The sequence below is a fragment of the Schistocerca piceifrons genome, chromosome X (genome assembly GCF_021461385.2).
Source record: "Schistocerca piceifrons isolate TAMUIC-IGC-003096 chromosome X, iqSchPice1.1, whole genome shotgun sequence".
Taxonomy (NCBI): domain Eukaryota; kingdom Metazoa; phylum Arthropoda; class Insecta; order Orthoptera; family Acrididae; genus Schistocerca; species Schistocerca piceifrons.
The window spans coordinates 21,694,642-21,707,079 of NC_060149.1; the positions used below are offsets into that span (position 1 = coordinate 21,694,642).

The following is a 12,438-nucleotide window of genomic DNA, read 5'->3' on the forward strand; positions in this document are numbered from 1 at the left end:
TTAAATGGGACACTAAAAGAATGCAAATAAAACACTGCACCATAAAGTTTTGTGTAGGAAGAATGCATATGAAAGCACTGTAGTAGAAAAATGGCGATGCATATAGACATTATATTAGGTCACCCTGTAAATTGCAAGTAATTACCAACTGTAAGTGTATGTTATGTGGCAAAAATGTGTCAAGTGGTGTTGGAATATGATCTGGTTACATTAATTAGATTAGGTGAGTGAAAATCAATTGTGACAGGCTTAAGCTTTTTTAATATTCTTTTATAAACAAATATATTCAAAAAGCCAACAGAAGGGCATACCTGAGAGTCCACCTCAGATATTTTTCTCCTCAGCAAAGATGAGCTAACAAGAAGGCACTTTATGGCACAGAGCAAGCATCTATTTAAAGAGCTCAGTAATTAGTCAACCTGAGAATTAGTGGCACTCAATAGTGCTTGTAACAGAAGTGAGAGCTGTTCCACAATTACATTACTATTAGATGAGGAGACCTGCCAATCATTATACACAAAGAAGGCCATGAAAGTACTGCAAAGCCCTCCCCTAACGGCTTCTCCATTTGTATTAGTAGTAAAATATATGCAAACATGATCTACATAAGAAAATGTTGAGAAAACAACAGTTATAACAGCTGCAGAGAAAGTAGTAAACTCAGAAAGAGAGAGGCAATTGTCACAGCATGCACATCTGCACTCATAACAGTGACAGTAGTAGAAGACAGAGGAACACCACAAACACTACGTGAAATCGAAATTTGTCTACCTAAAGAATCCATAAATACTATAGTAGCTTTTTCAACAGTAACAATTAATGAATCATTACAAATTGGCAGATTTCTCACATGTATCATAAGCTAAAGTAATAACTTCAGTATACATAGAAAAGTGTTGCAGAGAATGTAGAGAACTATAGAGCAATTTTGCTCTTGTCTCCCATTTATCACCAAAACAAAGTAACCTTGTTTGCAAAAAAAGTGGAGTCTGCTATAGCACAGTTTGTGTAAGTTTTTCTCAAAATAATAAAGGAAAGTGATCAAAATGGCATTGTCTTGTCATTGTCAAAGGCATGTGCCATGTTGGGCCATATAACTTTATTACACAAATTAGAAATACTATGAATAAGGCATGCAGCAAAGAAGTGGTTTAAGTCATACTCGGAAAAGCAAGCGAATTGATTTTTAGGTTTCACATACTATAAAAAGATTACTATTGGTCCTCTCTGCCTGCCACACCCCCTCCCCTCCCTCCTGTATGTATCATTCACCACCCAACTTCAACTGAGAAAAAATTAGTGTAAGATTCTTTATATTAAAGATTAATTTCCTTGATAAAAATTTCACGTTAGGCTATTAGTGTTGATAGCTGTTAGCAGCTGCATATTAAAATATTTATACAAACTCTCAGCCATAAGTTACAATTTGGTAAGTTTGACTAGTTTCAGATTAACCTGACTAGTTCAGCTTAAGAGGCATTTGTTGATGTGGCAATATTACTGATGACAGGTTTTGTATTAATGATTTAAAAAGAATCTAAGATAAAGATTTCAAAGTTATGTTGTAAGAGTTTGCAGTTTTCACCGTTTTTTTTTAATTTTTTTTCCATTAACCTTTTTACAGTAGTTGTTTAAAAATATATTGACACCAACCCAAACAACACTTTTCATTATTGTCTGGGATGAATGTCCATTGCAGCATACCCCGTCAAATAATAAAAAGTCATTTTCGTGAAGAGTAGCAAGTGCTACTGCACAGGCAATAGCACATTGATTCGTACAGGCAAGAAAATCTCTTTCATGTTCTTTGAGAAGTTTGCTGATGACAATATAAGTGTAGACAATCATATTTAAAATAGTGTCTGATGGGTATTTTAGTCCTCCATGATCAAGTCTCTGTATCAAACTAAAATGTTCGTTTATTGGCAACTCCTTTTCAATCACAATTTCATTAAGGCAACTCTCACATTTCAGCTTCTTAATCACTGCATGAGCACAGTAGCCTGCAATGAAAGTTAAAGACGTTGCAATATCTTTCACTGAAAGAACATCGTCTTGAGTTACACTGACTTCTATGTCTAATGTGTCTGTTTCTTCAACTTCAGAAAACATAAAATTTTTTATGGCCCCTACTGTGATATTGCCATAGGAAGGAGAACATAAAACTAAAGGCATTACACTTTGAATTCGAAGCTTCTTTTCTGCTTCATAGACTTGTGTCACTGAAACATTGTATTGGGAACCTGCAAGCTGTCTATACTTTCCAAAACGCCGCTCAAGCACATCTGTTTGTAGCTTGGCTGTCAGTAAATAGCTCATACCTAGCTCTTCAGTACAGTATCGAGCAATCTCTACAACGGCATATGTTGTATGCTGAATAGCAAAAAATGTTTCTTTTGTGAGAAACCCACTTGACAAACCTTTTGCTTTCCACACATCAAGCCAGTCTAGAAAATCTAGCAAAAATTGCATAGAAACGCTATCAGTTGTCAACGGATCCATATAAGGATTCTGTTTGTGTTTCCCTTTAAACACTGATTTCACATTCATGACATCAAACCATTTTGTTATTATTCGAATGTATTCTGCTGTTGATGGTGCATGTCTCAAATCAAATTTATCACTAGCTACCTCAAGGCCCTCTGACACATGTCGATTGAATATCTGCAGCACTAATTTCATGCTCTGTTTTTCTAATGATGTAGGGCAAAGTGATTTGAGAGACAATGTGTGACAATATTTTACTAAAGAACTGGAATCTATGTCATAAATCTGTTTCAGTGTTTTAAAAGAAGCTACAGAAAACTTATTTTCTTCCACTTCTTTTCTAACTGGAAACTGAGGATAAAACATATCTTTACCATCATTTTTTTGGTTCAGCCACACATTTCTTATGAATTTAACAATGTGTATGGCATCAATTAAAAAGAAAAGTGGGTGATTAGGATCAGATGGATGTTTAAAAACTATATTAACAGCTTTATCCAGAGAAAACATTGACATGGTTTTGCTATTGATTTTGTTGTTGTCAGTTACCACACAAAAAACCCTATAGCCTATTAGTTCAAGGCCATTTATTATGGCCAGTAGCACATCGTATAATGCATTAGATAAAATGGTTTTCACCGGTAAAATGTGAACAACATCCCTGTACAAAGACTTGACACTCTGCAACATAAATACAAATGCTGAATTTGCAGCACATTCAGAGTTATATGACATGCCCAAAACACTACCTCCTTTATATTCCAGATAAGAATTTAGATGAATTTCATCTACACTCAAAACAACATTGACATCATCGCTGTTCAAGTATTGAAATTTCTGTCTTGCATAGGACAGGAAATTACTTCCCCCAAGCCTTTCGTGAGATGGATTCACATTAAATTTGCTGCAGATCCTACGCAGAGTGCTTGGATGTGACATTTTCATTAATGAGCTGCTACGTAAAAAATTGTAAGCATGAGATGACATTGAAAATAGCAAACAATACAGTATCATAAATGTAGAACTAAACCTATGATTAAATTTCTTTACATTTATGAGACTAACTTGTTCATATATAAAGTCTACCATCTCCTTTTCACTCTCCTGTAAACTGTCTTTCAGCACTCCTAGACTGTCTTTCACTATCTCTACAATACTATCTATAGAAGTTTCTGAGTGCCCACAATCTGTGTCTGAAAACTCCTGCAGTACACTGACAATTTCATGGATATTGGCTACAATTACAGGAAAAGATCTTTTTCCTAATGTCTTAATTTGTACATCTTTCTTAAACAATGAAACATTTAAATTACTATCTATAACGACAGAATGTGTGATTAATGGGGCTGGATTTCTTATTATCTTTAAAAAACAAACAAAATCACTGTGTTTTTCGATCACACTCCACTCGTTGGGCAAATCCACTTCCTTCGTACGCAACATCAACTCTTCTAAAGAACTGAAGCTGAAAGTGTTTTCATAGTCCTTCTGTGATGCTAAATTATATTGTAACGCTGCAGCTAACTGCTCATTTTCAAGCCTTTGCTTTTTCTCCTCTGGCCCTTCACGTCTACTTTCTTCCTTTGAAAGGTAGGAAGGACAGTTTGGGAGTAGTGATGGAACTGCATCTGGTCTCAAACGTGGTTTGAGAAGGGGGGCTCTTAATAACTGACCAGTCCTTTCATCCACAATTTGTGTTTCCCAAATAACATCATCCTTGTGGAAGTGAACATGACATACCTGTAATTAAAAATGAATAAAAAATGAAAAAGGTGCTTACAACTGAATGTGATGACAATATTAATAGTGTGAAAACAATTTATGAATATAAAGTTAGTTTCTAGTTCTAAAATACAAATAGACTCCCAACTAAAATGCAGAAGAATACTCAAGTGATAAATGTGGCCATGGCACAGTAACTCTATAAAACAATAACACTACAATATCAAAACACATGCAGTTACATGTCATGGCAACAAGCTCTTAAAGAGATGGTGAAATGAAGAAAGTACTTTCCCCATCAAAAATTACAAACATTGAGTAATGTTTGTAGCATAATTCAATAACAGTGACAATTTTTTTTATAAGTTAGCCTTGAAGCTCATACTTACAAGAGGGGTGGGATTTTTGCTTAATGTCTTGCTCTATTCCCCCCCAACCCCCACCCCCACCCCACACACACACCTCGGACACAAGAAAGCATGATGACACCAAACTCACACAGGTGTAATCCAAGAAGCAACTGTGACACAGTAACAGAATAATACAAAGTAATTGTCAACACTGTGTAACCTTTAGAACTATGAAATACTTAAAGGTTGTGCTTTTTATCAGATAGACACTGTTTTGCTTTTCATATCAGTTCATAACTTACATAAAAACTGACAGTATGATGAACTAATACATTGCCACTTATGTGCTACCTATTAGGCTAAACATGAGCACACAATTACTTTCAAGTAATTTAGCTGTGTATCTATAAGACAGCTGTGTAGGCCACTGGCATGTATCTGAAATTCCAGACCCAGAAAGTAAGAATTTGTAAAATCCACAAGTATTTTTTATATGTTTTCACAGTTTCTCCCTTTGCATTTTGTGATGGCCTGTTAATCCATTCATGTACTCATTCATTTTTCCTGTCTATGGTTCACTGTTATGTCTAAAGCCTACTATATTCCCTAATAGTAACATTCCTTGCAATGACTTCAAATTCCCACCAATAATTTATTAAAAACAAGCGACTGAGACACTGTTTTTACTTCATTTTCAATTTCTGGGTACACCACATTACTTGTTTTTGAACAGGCAACTTCCTAAAGACTTTTACAGCAAAAAGAAACACTAAATACAGAAGCAGAATACATCGAAAATCGTCTGTATCTTAAGTGCACGTACTTAATTATAAACCGACTTTTATTCCTAACAACAGGCAGCATAAACAGTAAGTATAAAGATATACTGAGATATTTAACTACGTAAGTATGACTGTGCTTAGGCTATACTGGTTGAACTTGCAGAATACAGAATTCATATAACCTATACCAGCTAAACTGTAGAATTGCCAGGGCAAGAAAACGAAACGCTATTTTCTTCGGCACTTATTCAGTTAAGATCTGATATATTAGTCAAAATGTCGCTGACCTTCCTTACTGCATAAGTGCCTATTCTTTGTTTTGATTGATTGATTGATTTCTTTATTAATCCATGTAACAATTTACATTGTGTGGATTTCGTCAGCAAAATCATATACAATACAATATACCTACAATTATACACATAAAATTAGTATTTACACACATTTTTGAGGTATCTTAAATTAGTTTTATATCCTTGTGTAATTTGTAATTTTCTTATAGTACTGTACAATTTTTGATTACATATCAAAATTATTTCCTCATGTATTACAATGCAGGCTACTTTAATTACACTACATGTTTTAATTCAGATAGTCCGTTACTGCGTAATAACTTTTATTTAGTAAAAAAAATTTTAGTTTTGTTTTGAACTGTCCGATTGTGTCAATATCTTTTATTTTTTGGGGTAATTTATTATATAATTTAACAGCATTGTAGAACAAGCTCTGCTGAGTTTTAACTTTATTTTTCCTCTCTAGATGCAGATGGAATTGGTTTCTAGTTTCATGGCTGTGTACTAATGAATTTTTCATATAGCAGTCAATATTTTTTTTTACATACATAACACTTTGAAAAATGTATTCACAGGGGACAGTTAGGATTTCCAGCTTTTGGAAATGTTCAAGGCAGTGAGCCCTACTTCCACTCTTGGTTATTATACGAATTGCTCTTTTTTGTAATTTGAAAACTATTTTAATATTTTTACTGTTGACTCCCCAAAATATTATTCCATACGTAATAACAGAGTGGATATAAGAAAAATATACAGATCTGACACATGTAGTATCACAAACTGCAGTCAGAATTCTCAGAGCATAGCATGCTGTAGCGATTCTGTTACTAAGTATTTTAATATGTTCTTCCCACTTTAATTGACTGTCAACATGCATACCAAGAAATTTTGTGTAGTCTACACATTCTATAGTTTCATTGTTTAACTTAAAGTTGTTAAAGTGTGGTTTTTTGCAGACATAGAAGTTAACAGCATTTGTTTTTTTAAGATTTAGTGTTAGTTTATTGTTGGATGCCCACTCACGTACACTGTTTAGTGTTTGTTCGGCTTTTTCTTTTAGTGCATCTGGTGATTTGTCACTGATTAGAACATTTGAGTCATCTGCAAACAATATTGTTTGTCCATGCTTGATGCTCTGTGGGAAGTCGTTTATGTAAATGAGGAATAGTACTGGGCCAAGGACACTACCCTGTGGGACACCTATATTTACATAATTTACGTCTGAAGTATACTTTACAATATAGTTTGAGCAAGTTGAAATATGTGAGATTTCAGTGTCTGTCTTCTATTTTTTAGATATGACTGGAACCACTTTTTCACAAGTCCCCTAATTCCAAGTTCATCTAACTTATTTAACAATATGTTGTGGTCTACTGTATCAAACGCTTTAGTTAGATCAAGAAATATACCTGTTGTGTAGTTCCCTTTATCTAATGCTTCTAGAATGTGTTTTGTGAGGTGTGCTGTTGCTGATTCTGTGCTTTTCCCTGATCGAAATCCAAACTGGTCAACAGACAGTAAGTTGTATTTATTTAAATAATTGATTAGCCTTATCTTTCATAATAGTTTCTAATATTTTTGCAAAGCATGATAGTAGGGAAATTGGCCTATAATTTTCAATTATTTCTGCATCACCTTTTTTGAAGAGAGGTAGTAATTTCGCATATCTTAAATAGTCTGGAAAGTAGCCCTGCTTGAAAGATTGATTTATAATATCAACTAAAGGTGGAAGTAGGCTCTTGATACAGTCCTTAATTATAAAAATGGGGACTTCATCCAGACCAGCTGAGTTTTTGTTTTTCAGTTTGCTGACTGCTTTATAGACTTCTTCCTGTGTTGTAGGGAATAACACCATTGAGTGTGATACACCATTATTTAGCACACTTAACCTCTTTTAAGAAATAAACAAAACAAATACTTACTCTTGAACTTGAAGAAGGAGTGAAGTTATCTCTGCGAATACTTGACAACCATTTCTTTCTCATTGCTTCATCCTCCGGAAATTTAAACACGGTTACTTTTGGTCCACCGTCGTAATTTCCTCTACAATTCGGCACACAACAACGATACGGCATTTTGCAGGCAACGAAATTTTCACAGGCAAGAAAAACAGATCACCAGTTTAGTGCACAGAAACTAAACAACCAAATCACGTACACTAACGCAGGAACACCATTCACTATATTAGTAAACTGACGCGAAACTCGCCGAATGCTCGGTAGAGGTGGCAAAAAATAACGTAACTGATAGAAATAACCGGTTACTGAGAAGTAACGGTTACTGCGATAACCGTTCCTCTGATTCTGGCAGTTATTTCAATAACTGTTTAGTGTCAACAGTGCCTCGCGCCATCTGTTGACCGAAGATCGTACTGCGCATTTGGAGGCGTTCTATAGACCATGGGAATAACTGTGAGACTGCGCGCCATCTGTTGATAAGAACTGTGTGCTATTTCGTGGGCCTTCGTTACTTTTAGCATAAACAATTAAATAAAGTTAATGGCCGAGCCGTGACTGATAGGAGCTGCAGTACAGGCATTAACAAGTACGGTCGTTCCCTTAAGCCACGGCCTTACGTGTTAATTTAGCTTGGACGGGTATTACAAGGAAAGTTACTAAGGAATTCGAGCGACTATGGAAATAACTGTCAGAGCCGGTATTCTCCTCTGGCAGTAATCGTTATTGGCTCGTAGTTCTAGTTCTCTGGTAGTTATCGGGCTACCACCACAGATAACCTGGAAGCTGGTAACGGAATAACTGTGTGTCTAGACGTTCCTCACTCGGTGACTCCAGTTAAAGGTCGTAGTTCCAGGTGATATTTCCAGAGAGGATGGTAACTGGAGCGAACAAATATTTTCGTACTGCTACGGAAATAGCCGCTGGCCATCACGAATGACAAATAACATGTCAGAAAGTATAACATAATACAGTGGAATATAATAATTATTATCCTCATCATTTGTCAGGAGATTGTCAAAATACGTGAATATATCACAGTAACTGCTAATATTTACAGAATTGGTACACTGACAGAATAAAACACAGTTACGTACTTTTAATAAATTTATCGTACACAGAATACCCGATCTTGACTGTTGCAACCAAGTGCTGTCAAAACTGAAATATAGCAGAATTTTTACCTAAGCTGGTCTATCAGTCTCTGTTACGATATTCATCTACAGAGTAGAAGGAGGGGTCACTGGAAGCGTCTGATTCCACCCGTCTGCTTCGACGTAAAGGTGTTGTGGTGTGTGAATGTCATTACGGCACGGTGTTTATGAGTTGGTTTTTGTGTGTGTGGGGAGGGGGGGGGGGCTGTCGATCTAGGTTGCAGTGCCGGGATTTGCTGGTGGTAATTAATTTTTTTTTTTTTCTAGCTGTGATGTTTTGTGTATTTATGAAGTATTAACTTCTGCAAGCGACTTGCTAGTCTGAACCCACCTGAACGACTATTCGCAAGCACTGTTCCGTGAAACTGTTGAAGAAAGGAGGTTCGTTTGAGCAGTTACCAGAAAGCGCCAGACAACAGGCTGTACTGCGCATGCGCAGCTACGATGACGTAGGCAGCCCGTGCTTGGTGCTTGCTCTGCTCATACGCTTTTCGTCGCATTTCTGGTGGGGCATCACGTGACCATGTGTAGCCGTGCAGCCCGTGTGGCATGTTGTTGAGAGGACAACTGAGTTGTACTTAGAGCAATTGTTTTATCATATCCCACACAGATAAAGGATGCAATTAAGGAAGCAGTTATTGGCAAAATATCATTTCAAAATTAGACTCCACAGCTCGAAGCACCATAAAATTTTGCTAAGTGGTGACTGACAGATTTTTTTTTTTTTTTTAATTCGTACTCTCCAATATTGTTATGCAGCATTTCCAACAGGTTTACATCTACACAGCACTGCAAAAAGCTACTAGTATGGAATATAAGTTACTTGCAACAAAAAAAGAGACAGTTACTTGTGTAGCTTATACCGGAATAAAGGACAATAAATTTCATGACTATTTCAAAATGTGAAAAAATTAACATGGTTGTCTGTGAGGCAAAGAAACTGTACAACTGACAGTTTATATTCTACCCTAGGAATAAATATGAAGCTATGTGGGGAGTTAGAACGATAAAACATGGTATGCTGCCAGTCTAAAATTTAGCATAGAATGGCATTCTACAAATTTAAGACGTAAACACAAATTAAGAAATAACTTCAGGCCCAGAGGAAGTACTAGACAAGTGCCTTGTGATCGAAAAAACACTTTAACAGAAGGCAGATCTATAAAATTCTGCTACAGTTGTCGTTATATTTGAAACAAAATATTTAGTTCAAAAATACTGACCAAAATTGCCTACTTAGCTTCAAGTCAATGTTTACGTATGTTCATACGTATATAGCATTAAGAGATCTTACAGTGTCATAAAAGGAACAGGACATCAGAGACTACTCCAGCAGCATCGGAATTTCATAAACCATTCTAGAATACTTCATTCCGCTCTAATTGCACGTTTCTATGTCCAGATGGACTCTGAAGTACCTGATATTCAGTTTTTCATGTGGTTCTCGTGATACCAATTTTCTTGGAGGTCCCGTACTGTATTCTCATGTTTGGTTCTTTATTATGGTATGACGTCATTCGTCCCAGAAAATGAAAATTTGCACTTTAAACTGAACGAGGTTGAAAGTAGCCAATAGCGCGGAATGAAACACTTCGTTTCAAATAAACTAACTGGCTAAGCGCAAAAAAAATTAACTGAAGCAAATTTCTCTATAAAACAGACAGAAATAGCTTCATTAAGACATTAATGGGTGATTGCTAATAACGGGAAATAATATAAAATCAGAAAATTGAAACTTCTAACTTATTTTGGTCTTTCATGGTTATGAGAATGTATATTAATTCACTTGATGGCTACCGGCCACATTTGACGTGTGAGCTGTAAACGAAGACACGAAACATATACACGGGTACGGGTCACGTGGGGAAGGACCCCCCCCCACTATAACTCAGCTTGCTCTGCACATGCGCGAATCTGGCAGCTTGGGCGCGCCAGGAAAATTTTTCCGGGTAGCTTCTGGCTACTTGCTGCTACTGCTCATACACCAAACAGCCACGCTCCAAGTAGCCAGAAGCGGGAGGAAGGCACTGCTCATACACGAATTCGGCTCTGCGCATGCGCACGAGCCCGCTGGCAACTGCTCATACGAAGCTAGCAATATGTGTGTAGCCATCTTGTGACGTCACGCACTACGTAGACAGGCTTTCTTTTACAGGGGGTGCTGGCAGGTCTGGCGCCAGTCCCGGCGTTTCATTGCTGTAATAAGGTTCCGTACGTGTCGCTGTATTTGCCGGTGGCGTTGGAGTGTATCCCTGTCACGAGTGCGGAGGAAGGAGCGATAGAGGCGGCGGGATTCACGGAGGAGGAGGACAGCCCGCGGAGGGAGAGTGGGACGGTGTGGGTGGATGGTTTTAGTAGGAACATGGGCCTCCACGGCGTCAGTAATTACCATCTGAAGGAAGGACGAGGCGCGGATGATGTCGTCAGGATGGAGATAGGTAAGAGGGTGGCTTTCGACCTGGGTGGAGATGGAGTCCCGGTAGGCATCCCAGTTGGCACGGCGATAGTCATGGACGACCTTGGGAGGGGGTGAAGTTTGCGGAGCCGGAGGGGGGCGGTTTGTAGACGTTATGGTGAGAAGGACAGGGAGGTGATCGCTACCTGTGGGGTCAAGGACGGCGACAGTGATACACCCAAGGAGGTTGGCAGAGGCAATGACAACATCGGGGGTGGGGTTACTTTCGGGCGGGTGTGCTGGGGAATGGGAACAAGGTCACCCTGGATTGTGGAGAGGAACTGATGCCACCGCCGAAGGGCAGCAGGAGTGCGGCTATGGATGTTGAGGTCGGCGGCAATCACATAGGTGGAGAAGGTGTGGTCAATGTGTGAGATGAAGTCATAAGCAAGAGGAGCAGTGGAGCGGACATAGATGGTGGCACAGGTAATGATGAGGGAGGGGAAGAAGACGCTAAGGATAAGGTGTTCAGTGGGGTCATTGAGGAGAGGTTGTGGCCGGACGGGGATATGCTTAAGGTGGCCAATCGCGACTCCACCCTGCGCACGAGGACCAGGAGCATCAGTGCGGTGGAGGATATAGGGGGAGGTGCGGATAGAATGGTGGGGCTAGATAAAGGTTTCGTTCAAGAGGAAGGTGTCGACCTGGTGGTGGGAGAGAGTGTGCATGAGGAGGTATTTGTTGGAGCGGAAGGAGCGAATTTTCTGGAAGAGGATGCGAGACTCATGCTGTGCCATGACGGGAAGGAGGGGGGGAAGAGAGGGGAGGGAAGAGACTTAAACTAGGGTGTCGAGGCGGGTGAAGGTGAAGTGGGCTTGGTTGTGGGAGTAAGTGGCGAAGGTGTTCAGGTGGAAAACAGAGCGAGCAGCAAGGGATATTTGTTGGAAGGTGTGCGGGCGCTGAAAAGGGTGAATGTTTTGGAGTACAACGGTAATGAACCAGATGATGTCCTCGGCCGTGGGGGGTGGACAGAGGGAATTGTTAGGATGGACAGGAGGATCGACGGGACGAACTGGGACTGTAAGTTCAGGGGTGGCTGGAGGGGGTTTAGCTTTACACTTGTGGGAGTATGTGGGATGGGGGCCATTGCAGGTATTACAGGAAGGAGGAGCAGCGAGGTTGGGGCAGTTCTTGAGAAAGTGGGAGGCCTTGCAATGGGGACAGGTGGGGGGGTTTTTGCAGTTGGGAGTCAGATGGTCATTGTACATCAGGCACCGCTGGCAACGGTAGGATTGGGGAG

General features: G+C 38.9%; 1 protein-coding gene across 1 annotated transcript; it reads right to left on the reverse strand.

Annotated features, from left to right (window-relative positions):
* Window positions 1-410: 410 nt before the first annotated feature.
* LOC124722155 lies at window positions 411-7,619 on the reverse strand. The gene is made up of 3 exons (XM_047247358.1): window positions 7,557-7,619; window positions 3,553-4,227; window positions 411-500 (listed from the first exon to the last, which is right to left on the reverse strand). The coding sequence occupies exons 1-3, from the start codon at window positions 7,617-7,619 to the stop codon at window positions 411-413; spliced, it is 828 nt and encodes a 275-aa protein (XP_047103314.1).
* Window positions 7,620-12,438: the final 4,819 nt, after the last annotated feature.